General features: G+C 43.0%; 1 protein-coding gene across 4 annotated transcripts in view; it reads right to left on the bottom strand.

Moving 5' to 3' along the window:
- The window catches only part of XPR1 (xenotropic and polytropic retrovirus receptor 1), a 183880-nt gene that overhangs the window by 161678 nt on the left and 7297 nt on the right, over positions 1-14905 (bottom strand). For all 4 annotated transcript variants that reach the window (XM_085882431.1, XM_085882429.1, XM_085882428.1 and 1 more), the window contains exon 2: positions 10757-10808. In XM_085882431.1, the coding sequence (XP_085738557.1) occupies positions 10757-10808 (52 nt within the window). The remainder of the gene's footprint in view (positions 1-10756; positions 10809-14905) is intronic.

The raw sequence follows: 14905 nt of genomic DNA on the forward strand, positions 1-14905 counted from the left end.
ACTTTATAACTGCTGGCAGTGATGACCGGGTACCCAGACGTCCGCCTTTGATAAAACGTGAGACTTTCTGGAGATGACAGTCGCAAAGTTTCACTTCGATAGCATAAGTGGTTCCAGAGAAAACATTATTTAAGAGCGATACAAATACAGCCCTGCTCCAATACAGCGTGGGACTGACGAGTTACGAACCGAGTAGCACAAAGTATTCAATCTTGTTCTTACATATGCAGTTATCCCTTTTTCCTGGGGACATTGGCAGTATGAATTGAATTGCTATTCCTGTACAATCAAATGCTTTCAGATGCAGCCAAGTGAGCCTTCTGGAAAAAAAACAACAAAAATCTAAAAGTTCAGATTCAAATCTGAACCAACACGTGGAACATGTCTTTCACGTCCAACACGTGGAACATGTCTTTCAATCCACACAAATCTCACACTCTCACTATGTCTCTTCGAAAGGACCGTTTACAAAACCCCCCCATCCACTTTCTCAACAATCCTCTGGAAGAAGTCTTTTCTTTCAAGCTTCTGGGTCTCACTATCTGCCATGACCTTTCCTGGGAAAGTCACATTTCCAACCTTGCCTCAAAAGCCAGTCGCCGACTGGGAATCCTCCGTCGTGCAAAGTCCTTCCTCGGCCCTCTTGAGCTCCTGACTACTTACAAAGCTTTTGTCCGTAGCCTGATGGAGTACTGCTCTCCCCTCTGGGCTGGTGCTCCTGCCTCCCACCTTTCTCGACTTCACGCTGTCGAAACCAGGGCTTTTAAGATCATTGGCATCTCCCGCAATGAAGCTGAGTCTTTGGGCCTCTCACTCAATCACCGCAGGTTGGTCGGTGGTCTTTCTGTCTTCTACCGACTCCTCTCCAGCCTTGCCCCCCTGCTCTCTCTGCGATTTGTCCCAACCACATTTCCACAGGGCGCTCAAGGTCCGCCAACAACCCCCTTCTGGTAAAACTACCAAAATCACGAATCACTGCTCATCTTCACTCTTTCATTCCTCTTTTTTCCCGCCTTTGGAATAAACTTCCTCACTCTATTCTTTCCCATTCTTCCCTCCAGGCTTTCAAAACAGCTGTTCACCACCACCTCTTATCTTCCCCCATCCAAATCCTCGATCTTTTCTACCCCCGATAATCCACCCATGCCCACTTCCTTCAATTCTCCTGCTTTCCTTCCTGAAAGTCCCTGTAATGTCCATCTTCTCCTCGCCATGTTCCCCGTCCCATCCCCATCCCTCTCCCTTCCACAGTTCACCTGTGTCTGTTCCCCAATGTTTTGTCCCTTCCACTCCCACCCCTCTTGTCTCATGCCTCCTTGCTGTGAGTTGTGTGTTAGCTCTCATACGAGCCTCGACCAAGGTATACAAAAAAAAAAAAAAATAATAATAATAATAATAATAATAATAATAATTAAATATTTCTGGCTGCCAAACCACGTGGCCAATCGGGATGAAATTTTAAACCTACGTTTCACATGTCGGCTGGATTATAGGTGTGACGTTTCGCATATATTGAAGCAGCGGTTCCAGAGTAAACATTAATTAATATTTATCCTTAAATCTGACATGGCTGCCAAAACATGGGGGCGATCGAGTTGAAATTTAAACACTTCATTCTGCATGTCTGCTGCATCATCTCTCTGAAGTTTCACATTTATGGATGTAGCAGTTCCAGAGTAAACATTAATTAATATTTTCCCTTCAATCCAATATGGCTGCCAACGATGTGTCGTACATCAAAGGGGGGGGGGGAGAATTTCGTCATGGAGAGGCGGTCGTCATGTTTTTTTTTGTTCGTCATGGAGAGGCGGTCATACATGTGGAATTTTGCCGAGATCTGTTCAGCCGTTTCAGAGAAAGAGACTTTTAAAGTTATTAATTTTCAATCCAATATGGCTGCCATACCATGTGCCCTATTACAACATAAATTTAAATTCTCCATCTAATGGGGAAGTGGATTATGCTCGATAAGTTGTGTTGATCAGACAAGGTGCGTTTTTCGATCCAAGATGGCCTCCAAACCTTGTGACATCATAATGTTTACCCTCTTGCAGGCATGGGGGTAGATTATATTTGCCAAGTTTTGCATTGATAGGTTATGTGGTTCCAGAGAAAACATTATTTAATATAATTCTTGAATCAAACATGGCTGCCAAACCATGTGACCTATCAATTGGAAATTAACAAACTTGTGAATTTTCACCGGGATATCGCTTCACTGATGACGTCACGAAAAATCACCCGTGTTCCCGATGGGGAGTTCATTAAAATGTATGAAGCGAAATATTTTTCCATTGCACCGTTTCAGAGATACAGAGGTCCAAAGTTTATCGGTTTTTTCAAGATGGCGCCCGTACCACGTGACATGACATCACAATTATCAATTGAGTATGCTATCAAAAAAGATACATACTATGTTGAAAATTTTGTGTCGATCGGACTTACAGTTCCTGAGAAAATGATTTTTAAAGCGAAAAAACCCGCAAATTGCTGGCGGAAAAAGAATAAATAATAAATAAGAAATAAACAGAAGAAAAACAATATGTTACCCAGTCCTGACTGGGTACCCTAATTTAAAAAAGAACCTAACGGCACTGCCACACCCCTGAAAGAATTGATGCTAACCAACAACTATGAGCTGCATATGGACGACGGATGCCTACAACTTGCACACAAACAAGACAGTTGGCATTGTGGCCACATACAAAGGACAATGTGCTCAGAGGCACACCATTCCTGCCATCACCACAGATGAACAAATATAGGACCGTAAAGCAGAAATTTTGAAGCAACACCATAAACACAACCTCCACCTGATATTGTTCGACATGTTGAGAAGAAAATCAATATAGTGCATTGGCTGCATTCTTGAGCATGTTATCTCGGTGAGGCACTTGGATGTATAAACTAAATTATAAAACAAAAGTAATGCTGCTCACAAAACCCCAGGTTAGATCATGCTGCTTTGCAAATTTTCCAGAGCTGCGATATGATACAGTAAAATGGGATGATCATACAAGATTATGAAGCCATCAGATAAAAAAAAAAACGAACAAATTCCAGCGAGAGTAAAAAGAGGAAAATGGAGACTAACATGATTTGTACATCATCAAAAGAATGCAGGTGGAAAGACAATAGAAAATAATATATCAAAGCAGGATGAACAGTAGAAAGCCAATGGGTAAACCAAAAACCAGACAGAGGCAAACAGAGGAAAAGGATTTCATGGAAGCCAGAATTACTATGGAAGGAACAAAACAAATCTTGCCAAAGATAGGAAAGGGTGGAAAGCTGTTGTCTGGGCCTTATGCAACCTTGCAGTGGGAAGATAACAAGGAACCGATACTCTAGGCCCCCCACCTTTTGGGTGGGATGAGGAATAGAGCTGTGTAATATGAAAGCTAAATTGTGAACGGTTTTTGAACTATCACGTACACAAGCCGAGTGACAGAGATGGTTGCCATGGCAACATAATTCAGCCAATCACAGTAATGATCTGATCAGGTTGAGATAACGTCATGAGGAATAGATATCTGAAATATGAAAGCTAAATGTTCAACGGTTTTTGAAATATCGCGTACACAAAGATACATGGACAGATCAGTTGGAGCTCATTTTAATGTTTCCAGTCTACAACCTTGTCAGAGGGGTGGGGGGACAAAAAGGGGTAAATAAGGCAGCAGTACACCCATAGCAATATGTGCAGTGTGAAGTTATCATGCTATTTGGCACATTTAATAGGTTGAATTAAAAAAATAAAAGGCATAATGCATCAATTCTGGTTTTTACACCAACAGATAGCAAGTGCTTATTATTACCAAAGAACCTGTCCAATCTAACTTTCATGATTTATGACTAATACTGGCTTCCCCCAGACAGCATGATAAGATACACATTTACAAAGAGAATTAGAGTCCTCCTGAACCCCGAATCAGATCAGATGATGAAATATGCTCCACAATGACATACAGTGCTGCCGAAGCAGTTCCTATGGCTACGGTTGCAATCCTGGATGAGATACCACTCAACACAGGAACATGTAATTTGTTAATGGTGCCGATAGCTCACTGACTCTTCGCGAATGACACCGGGGCATCCTTCGCATCCAAAACTGGCAGACGGGGTGTCTAAACCCCTTGGGAATGTTTTTTTTTTTTTTAAACCATCTACAACTTTCCCATGCATCAGTTTTTAACTAAAATACAACCACCAGTTCTCATAATGTTCCAACTTCCAGGAGTTTTTTCAAAAAATTTAAAATTTCAACTGCATAAAACCTTGTCTTGCACAACCACAATTTAAACTCATCCATCCAGTGGTTCAGGAGTGCAGAAAATTAAAAATTAAATAAAAAGTAAAAAAATTACAATATTTGTATGACAATTTCACAACTGATATGTATGGTTTTAACCTTCAGAGTTGCCATATTTTATCGATTTGTAAGATACACACACCGAGCTGGAATGAGCGTTGTACGATACAAATTTTACATAAAAACAATTTGCACCCAACGTCCTCCCTCTGTACCCTGGGGGTGGGGGGGGTGTATTAAAAATTAAAATAAAACACATTGCCCAAAACCGCACACCTCCAGTTTTCAATTCATTCTGTCCAATGGTTTTGGAGTGGGTGGAACCAAAAACAAACACACAGATATTTCTATTATGAATCATATACCTCATCTGGGAAAGGCAATGGCTAACCACCCAGTACGACTATTGCCAAGAAACTTCTTCTTCTTCTTCTTCTTCTTGCGTATGGCAGCTTAACTGCCAGGGTCGCTATCATTTCTTGGAAGCACGACTGTCACTGATGTAGTGCCCCTCTACCAGTACACACTGGTACTCATTTTGCTAACCTCGGAAGGATGACAGGCTGAGTAAACCCCTGGTGTAATAATTCAGCAGGCAACAGGGCTTGAACTCAGGACCCTAGGATCCCAAACCGCCACCCTAACCACTGAGCCAACACCAGGCTGCCAAGAAACTGCTTCGGCAGTAGTGAACCTGCCTTTGGGCAGAACACCAGCATATGAATGCGAATATGAATACAAACTCATGCCATTTTGAGCAAGACGAGAGATGGAGGTGGGGGGGGTGGAATACACCAGAAACAAACTTCACAAGGCCACCAGGTCTGAGGAAGGAGACAGATGGTGTCTAGTTCTCCTGAGAGTAGACACAGACTTGTTGCGTTGTGGAATAACATGAAATTTCCTTTGGTCAGATTTGCTTTGCAGGAAGAGAAAGCAAGTTCTTTGAAGGCAGCTTAATAATAAACAAAGGTCCAACAAAATATTAAAATGCTCATCAGCAAGATCGCTTTTGTGGATAGAGCTCCTATGGGCCATGTAGAGCAGCAGAAATACTTGGTCAAGGAAATCAGTGGGAAAACAAAATAGTACAGTTTAAAAAAAAAATAAAAAAAATTGGAAAAACAATAATAGGCTTGCAACATTGAAGCAGCCATAAAGCAATAAATCTTGAGACTCGGTTACACCATGTAGAAAGCATGTGAGCAGAGTATGTAAGCATGAGCTGAGTCTTAACGGATAGGGTTAGGGTCATGCATTCAGGTCATGAAAGCCATCAGGGTTTTAGCTACTCTCTGGTGTATTCTCAGCTGTTTGACAACACTGATTAAAGCAGTATTTTACAACACTGATCATCAGTTTGTTGTTTTTTTTTTCTTCGAAAATATTTTTATACTGGCAGAAGAGGGGAAGTAACCCACAAGCCGACGTTAAATATTCCATGCATAAAATAATATGATCAAAGATCACGGAGTTTCCCACATTTATTTATCAGAAACTGATTTTTATCCTGCCTTGTATAATAAATGAGGGCTCATCCTTGTATAATAATAAGACAATCCAAGTTAACGGTTAACAATCTATCAGGCTTAATAAAGAACCAATGAAATACAGTATGGTTTTTTATAGACCTATAAATGTCAAGCTGAAGGGTTAGACTTGATAAAAACAAGATATTGCACAACTACGAAGAATTACAATTGATCCACCTCTTGTGCATGTCACTTTACAGCTGCATTGCCTCCTTTGCTGAAAAAACAGTTTATCTGAAGGTTCCCATACAATGCATGAAACCTTGTTAGCCAGTTTTACTCATATAATGGACCAGACACTTCTACTCCTTGCTTTGCCGATAGATTTACTCAAAAGACAACACGTTGCACCACAAACATTCTGCTCGATTCATGATAATCTCCCAACTCCTGAGAAGTGAGATAACAATTTTCAACCATCCTCCCTGCTTGTACATAGCACAAGCAAAAAATAAAATAAAATAAAATCACTTTCGCTTCGCAGCGAAGCTCAAAAAACAATATACAGTATATGCTTTGGTTTGATCCCATGTTTAAAATGAGTGAAATGAAACATTTTGAAAATATTGAACTATTCTCACTCAGATTTCAATAAACACCATCATGCATATCGTCAAGTTGTTTAAACTATGATGCAAGATGATGATGATTTGTAATACAGAATATCACTGGGGACTCGAAACAATACACATTTACATAGAGAGAATTGGGGGTCTTCACGCCACCCTGAACCCCCTCCCTCAGATATGCTACCAGAGAGACAATACTTGGGGTAACCCTTAAGCACCATGAAAAATTTGGTTGGATTTGGTTCAGCAGGTTTTGAAGCATAATATACAGGGTGTCCTAAAAGTAGTGTAGAGATTTTGATTTTTAATATTTTGTAAATGCTCATGCCCAACAAAGGTGATTTTTTTTTTCTTCCCAGATTGATGCTCCAACCCTGAAAATTTACAATGAATAGATACATCAAGGACGTGCTGAAATCGTTGAACTGTACTTTTCCAATGGAAATTCAAATGTTCAAGCGCATCGAGCAAACAGACTCAAGCGAGGGAGGAAGACAGGCGACATCAAAAAGAAAACACCACACACTTTTAGGACACCCTGTATAAACAAACAAACAAATGTATAAATACATAAATTCACTTATATAGTATGTAGGTGACAGTGTACCATTTGCATCAATACGGTAACAGGTTGGGGTCTTATTGTGTTTCAGGTAGAGGTGAACACACCCTGCTCTCCAGCATTGCTGTGTACGATAATCAGAAGCAATTTAGTGACTTTTGACAGACACCTGAATCTACATGAAGCATCACAAACTTACTAAGAAGCTTTTTGAAGAATATGCAAATTGAATCAACTCCAATAAAAAAAAAAAAAATTATATATATATTGTTACGGATCTGGAAACCATTTGCATTCAACATACAGATGTCCCAAAAGTCAGTTATGTCATTAAGTATGTGTGTAGTCAGATCCCCTTCCTTTTGTCTAGTGGGAGAATCAAAGGCGTGCGTTGCGATTTCTTTTAGTTAGGTTGTTACATCTAACAAGCCATCTAACAACCATCCCATCTGCATGACCCCTCGGCCCATCACGATCCACCACCAACCAGCTGCCTTCTCGCACCCTGACGTGCCAAGGCAAGATCTCACGAATCCGGTTTCTCGGCACCCACAAACATTGTAACTCTTTCACGACGACATTTGCAATATTGATACTGTTGCTCAACAAGTACGAACCCACGTGGAAGAGTGGGTGGGGTTTCCCAGCAGGGGCTGAAACCTTGCCCAGGAAAGGTGAGTCCATGGGAGCCTGCCCAATCAGGGCGGGGAGTGACGTCTGTTCGAGCGAGCCCCACCCCGTTGAGGGAGGTCCATAAAATTCCCGAGCACTCTCTGAGGTGTGGTTTTTGGGGGGGGGGGGGTTGCTACGAAGGGGTTGTTATGAAGGGGTTGTTGTTGAGCGTGCAGGTCTTTTGAAGCGGAGGGTTGAGCATAAGGTCGCGAAGGTGGCGAAGGTGTGTCTGCTGGCCCCCTACAAGGAAAGGAAAGAGCGACTCTGACCCCCCCCCCTCCGTGGACCCCGCTATTCACCACCCGAGCTCCGCCACGAACCACGAGTCCCACACGTGCGACTAGGGACCAAACCAACGACCTTGTCAGGTGCCGCATCGCGGAGCACCCCCTTCCTCTGACGGTCAGGCACTCAGCTGGACTCTGACCCCCAGCTCGTCTCTCTCCTCGGCTGCGAGGGTCCAATAAAGAACTCTGGGTTTACTTTCATTTGTGTGTGTGTCTGCGTGTGGGCCTGTCTTTAAGTAGAACTGAATAAGTGTTTTTGGATCATTGTAAATATTCCTTGCTTGCATATTCACATTGTCTTGCTTTGTGTCTTCATTTACTGTAAATAAATCAATCACAGAAATGTTCCCAGTTCGTTTCCGTCCTTCCTTGAATTGGTCCAGCATGGTTCGGATCTGAGTTTAGGCGAGGTTTTATACCCGATAATCCGTTCATTCCAGCCGGCACGGCTTTGGCAGTTTCCGCTCGGCTGCACCCGAACCGGAGTTGGTAGTCGGTAGTTGGAACTCTACCGCAGTCGGTAGGGTGACCCAGTTCGAGCAAGACATGCCGAGGACGTGGTTTCCCCGGTAGTCGAAATCGCGTAGTTAATTAGGTAAATTGGTTATGGACAAATAGACCCTACGCTACGCGGTTGAAATATTGGCAACCACAACCGGTTCAGTGACACGCCACGTCATGGAATTATCTGGAGCGACGGCCTACAATTCCGGGGAGTCTGGTGGAGACGACATAGCTTTCCCCACCTAGTGGTCGTTCTCGCCACAGACCCCCTGCCCGCAACAATATATATATATATATATATATATATATATATATATATATATATATATATATATATATATATATATATATATATATATATATATGCACTGGGATACTCTCACTGCAGAAGGTTCATGAAAGCGAAAGTAGGAAGCGCTGACTTGTATAAAAGCAATTGTATCTTAGTCGTAGGATCACCAAATGCAGCAAACAGTTTACAGAATCTTGCTTGTGATACATGTTCAGATTTGAGATAGCTTTGCAAAGAAGTGTAGAGTAGCAAGATTCTATACATGCGAACATACCTGACAACTTCATGGTAATCAGAAAGAACAAATTTATTTAATTCCTTTATGTTATTACACCAGCTGGACGATTGAAAAAGAGTTTGCAATTTTTAGTGCCAGATCACAAAAAAATTTTTAATAATAAACAAATTTTTAAAAACCCATAAATGTTTGTTTCTGGAATGCTGTCAAAGCCACAAGATGAGCTTGCTTGGCCATAAAAGTGCGATAATGGAATTAGAAATATTTTCATGCCAAAAATGTAAATTTGCTGGACTGGAAGACAGGTGACATCACAAAGTAAACCTGTAGCGAAGATGAACAACCAGAAGTTATTCAAACGACAGGCAAAACGAGTGCACTTGTAAACAACATGCCACACAATCGCTTTATAAATGACCAGATGAAGGATGTAACAACAAACGTAACAAACACTTAAAAGAAAACTACCTGACCATCCAAATTGCACCATGCACAAGTGCATGGTAGACAGTCACCAACACTATCATATTACAACAAACAATTTATGCACTTTTTTTTGTATACCTTGTCGAGGCTCGTATGAGAGCTAACACACAACGCACAGCAAGGGGGCATGAGACAAGAGGGGTGGGAGTTGGGTCCTCAAGCTCAATATAAATCGAAAGAACGAGTGTCGAATAAAAAGTAACGAGATGAATGTTTGTTTTATCATCAGCGGGCTCATTTGAAGCACTTTAGAAGCAGTAAGGGATTTCTGCAGCCTCTTCAAAGTACACAACAATGTGACTTTAAGTAGACTGTTTCACGAGTGCTTTAATTTCCCAGTCATTGAATATTTGAACTCTGCTATCAAATTTTGTGTTTATTGTGTCATAGAATCTTCTTCTTCTCTTCCCTTTATAATATAAGGGTTGAGGTCCAATGATACCAATCTTCTGCCCTGCTGTGAGCAGGATACTCTTCCACTTTCATCTGGCTTCAGCAAACTCTTTCCACTATTTAACCAACACCATCACCTTATTGATATCGCTCCTCAACCATAGCCTACCCCCTTCTCCTACCTTGCTCCCTCAACCTATCTGCTCTCTGCCATTCTGTCTTCAGCCAGCTTTTTAGCAATCTCCCCGGCAAGCTCATCTGCACACCAATCCCTTCCCTCAGTTCATCCATCCTTCGAGCTACTGACCCAGTTGTTCTGGCAGACCTGCAACCTTTTCTGTTGGCTCTGTCAGTGCCACCATTTCAAGACTGTAAAGGTAAGCCAGCATTATACAGGACATCAGAACTTTCCCTTTCAATTTCCTGTCTGCCTTCAATCCCCCCCCCCCCACATGCATTCACACCTGCCGGTACTCTTCTCTGTATTACCATTCATGGTCCCCCCCCCCACGCCCACCCCCAGATACTAAAAACACATCTCCTTATCTGATATCCTTCCTCTCGAACCTGGTGTTCATTATTTTCTCTGCTACCAGACAGACGTCATGTCAGTCGCTCCATGCTCATCTTCAATCTAAGTTTCCAGAACATCTCCTTCCACTCCCCCAGTATTTCCCACATCTCCCTCTTATTCACCAACACAACAACCAGATAGTCCATATATAAACATCCTCCCAAGAATAAATTTCATTTTCATTTTTACTCTCCTGCTTACTAGCTCCATCACTATGATAAACACAAGTGGGTTGGAGGAGGAGGAGGAGGAGGAGGAGGAGGAGGAGGAGGAGGAGGAGGAGGAAGGAGGAGTAGTAGGAGTAGGAGGAGTAGAAAAAAGAATCAATTGAGTACCTTCACGTGGAGGAGCATCTTCTCTGGCAGCATACAACACTTCCTTGAAAGTCTGTGCAAGAAGAAGAAAAGACATGCTTCTGCAAAGATTACAAAAAACAAATAATCATACATCATACTCTACAAGGAGTGTAGGTTCTGCCGTAGCAATATTTTGGCTCGGCTAACAATCCTGGAGTGAATGGCACTCCGACGAAACAAAGGAAACAGCAACTAAAAATCTCAAAAGTATTGGCTGAAGGAAGGAAGGTTGCATTATTTTTCCCCCTGAACGAAAAATAAAGAAACTACCTTTCTCCTTGCACACTCACAAGTCTCTATTGTTCTTCTTCATCCGCCTGCCGGCACACCATCTTTATTCTACCGAGCTGACCCTCTCTCACCATTACCTTCGCGAATTCTTCCGATCTTCAACCTTCCATTCCCAAATGTTACCTGTTCTTCAAAAATACATCAAAAAAAATAATCTTCCGTGTATCCTTTCAATCTCTACACCTCCTGGAACTATATATCTCTATCTATCTATCTATCTATCTATCTATCTATCTATCTCTCTCTCTCTCTCTCTCTCTCTCTCTCTCTCTCTCTCTCTCACTCTCTCTCTCTCACTCTCTCTCTCTCTCACTCTCTCTCTCTCTCTCTCTCTCTCTCTCACTCTCTCTCACTCTCTCTCACTCTCTCTCACTCTCTCTCACTCTCTCTCACTCTCTCTCACTCTCTCTCACTCTCTCTCACTCTCTCTCTCTCACTCTCTCTCACTCTCTCTCTCTCTCTCGACCCAGCAGCTTCACACTGCCTTTACCATCCAAATTCACCACACATTTCCATGATTTTACTTCAACCTTCACTTTTCCAAATGTTACGCAATCCTTATTTAAAATAAATAATTTAACTTTGGACGATACACCTCCCATAGCCAAGTGCTTCTCCCGTAACCACGTCATCTATTTGAACCCCGTGTTTACCAATCCAATTTCACCATTCACCTCACAATTTTTTCTGCAACACTTCCATGACCTCATCTGATGAAAACTCTCTCAAACAATAATAATAATAATAATAATAATAATAATAATAAGTGAGCACAATATACGCTAGAAAAAGTCTGATGCACACAATTATATAATATATTCAAACACGTCAATTTATGAAGAACAAGAAGGTATATACAGAATTGTGCTACTACATGGAAAACAGCATCCTGGTTGCTTTGGCAACCACTTTAGATGACGAATGTATGTCGCAACACACCGTCTCCACAGTCTGTACCTATGTAGCAAATATGAAACGTGAAAGTTGAAAACTTTGGGAGTTAGAGTGCAGACAGGAACGGACGGACAACCGGTATCACATAATACGCCCCGATATATATATATATATATATATATATATATATATATATATATATATATATATATATATATATATATATATATATATATATATATATATATATATATCGGGCGTATAAAAACGACCTCGTAATGCTTCATCTTCCTCTTTCACACATGTGGTACTCTTCACTATCATAATGCACTACTCTTCCACGATTTAAACAGACTGCTCTCAATTTGACCTCTCCTTCCTAGGAGGAGATTGGGACCACACTGTGCAGGGTGTTGATGCTGCCTAAGCAGTCTCCTTGGCAATTGGGCACAATCCTGGACGGGTCACCACTCCGACACAGTATACCAGCATGCTGGCACTCATTTTTCCGACCTCAGAAGGATGACAGGCCGAGTTAACCCCACCTGGTATTAATGCAACAGCTGAGTGGGATTTGAACACAGAACCCTAGGATCCAAAGCCCACCACCCTAACGATTAAGCAAACACCAGTCATAAATCTCCTTCATACCTTGCCTAAAAAAATCCAACTGTTGCAGAGTTTCTTCTCTCCATTCTCTGAATTCGCCTTTATTGCATCCATCAAGAAACGTGTTTAATCGCATCTCTGACCTAAAACTCTTAAAAAAACCCCAGTTTGCTATGAATGTTCGCTTTCCATCGACCATTCCTTTTTTCCAATTTCAGTGCCAACTCACCCCTCGCACCCCTCACTCTCAAAGCAACCATCACACTCTTCTCCCTCCAAGCCTCCCCCTCACCCCTCTCAAAAACTCCCCCCTCACCTTTCTCCCACCATTCACCACCCTCACTCATCCTTCTCAAAGTTGCCCCCCCCCACCTCTCATCCACAAAGCTGCCTCCTTCCACTGCCCTCTCACCACCATCTCTTCACTCAACCTCCTCAAATGCCTTCTTCCCCCTCTCTCTTGTGCCCCCTCTCCCCCAGCACCACAGAGCCTTTTCTCCTCCTCATCCGGACCCCTCCACAAGGTATTTTGCAATCCCCCACACTCTTTCAACAATCCTCCTTACCTCCCCCCCCTCATCCCTTGTCCTACCCTCCCATCCCACCCCCTGCACCCAAAGCCTCCTCCCATCCCTCTTCATCAACTGTGTTGTTGTTCTTCTTTCGGCTGCTCCCATTAGGGGTCGCATACTGATTTGGCACAGGTTTTACGCCGGATGCCCTTCCTGACGCAACCCTGGTCGCCTCTTAGGACACAGGGATAGGATTGGGTTTCGCCATGATTCCGGGCTGCCCTACACCCTCTCATAGCGCGGCCCAGCACAAAGCACAGTTCCCGTCCTCAAGCGATCCTCCAACCCAAGCCTCCGAGTAGCCGGATTACAGGCGCACGCCACTACGCCCGGTCCTCTTCATCAACAGTGTGGACCTCAAATATCCGGGGCCTTCGCTCAAACCTTTCCATACAGGTTGCCACTGAAAAACCAGACATAATCTACCTAACAGAAACTTTCCTCCCCCAAGACGTGTGTGACTCCCAAGTATCTCTCCCTGGTTACTCCATCCTCCGGTTTGATAGACCTGAGCCTCACTCTGGTGGAGGAGTTGCTCTCTTCATCAAAGACTCTATTCCTCACTCTCCATGCACTGCCCCCACACCCCCAGGAATACCTCTGGCTACAGCTTCCCCTCCACTCCCACCTCATGTTTATGTGTGTACTGTATCGTCCACCAAATAGTGATTACTCCATCGCCACCTCACTATCCAAAAACATGGACCAACTTCTATCTTCTCATCCAAACTCTCTCTTCCTCATATGTGGTGACGTCAATTGGCATCATGCCAATTGGCTAGGTGTGGGCACCTCTCTCACCTGTCATGGAACCTCAGCAAAAGCTTTCTGCGACTCATTGGGACTGACTCAATTGGTCAACTTCCCGACCCGGATCTCAACCAATGGTACTCCATCTCTTCTGGATCTGATTTTGACAAATTTCCCTGACAATATCTGCTGCTCTTCCTCCGCTCCAATCGGTTCTTCTGACCATGTCCTTGTCAAAGTGGACATCTGGCTATTATCAGAGAACCACCTCACTGCCAGTCTGGCATTTCACTCAAGCCAACTGGCAGGGTGGCATCTAATAAAATCTGTTTCTGGTGTACGTTACCCGTTCATCCCCTCCCTTGCCTTAAATGGCAGCACTGCTATCATCGCATGTGAAAAGGCTGAATGCCTAAACTCGGTATTTCCAGCTAAATCTTGTGTCCAAAACCCATCGCTTTCTCTCCCCACCGTTACCCAGTCACACCCAACTGACCCTGAACTCTGTGTCCTTTTCTCCTGACAAGGTAGAGAGCTTGCTGTCAAACCTCAACACAGATTCTGCAACCGGTCCAGACGGCATCAGCCCACGTGTCCTAAAAACCTGCTCATCCTCTCTCTGTTCTATTCACCCTCATTTGCTCAAGGTCATCTGCCATCTGCTTGGAAATCAGCAAACATTACCGCTCTGCATAAAAAAGGTGCAAAAACAGATCCCTGCAACTACAGACCAATCAGCCTTCTCCCAATCATCAGCAGGGTTATGGAATCCAGCATCACTTCAGACATTAAATCCTTCCTCTTCTCCAATGGCTTGATTTCCGATCATCAATTTGGTTTCAGACCAGGTCACTCTACCCTGGACATGCTGCTTCTGCTCTCCCAACAATGGATGGAAGTCCTCAATGCCAGAAATGAAATTCGAGCCGTATCCCTGAACATATCACGTGCTTTTGACACGGTCTGGCACCCTTACCTGGTCAACAAACTCTCTTCCTATGGTATCCAAAGC

This window comes from Eptatretus burgeri, chromosome 5, assembly GCF_056783735.1.
Source record: "Eptatretus burgeri isolate ZD-2024b chromosome 5, Ebu_testis_v1, whole genome shotgun sequence".
Taxonomy (NCBI): domain Eukaryota; kingdom Metazoa; phylum Chordata; class Myxini; order Myxiniformes; family Myxinidae; genus Eptatretus; species Eptatretus burgeri.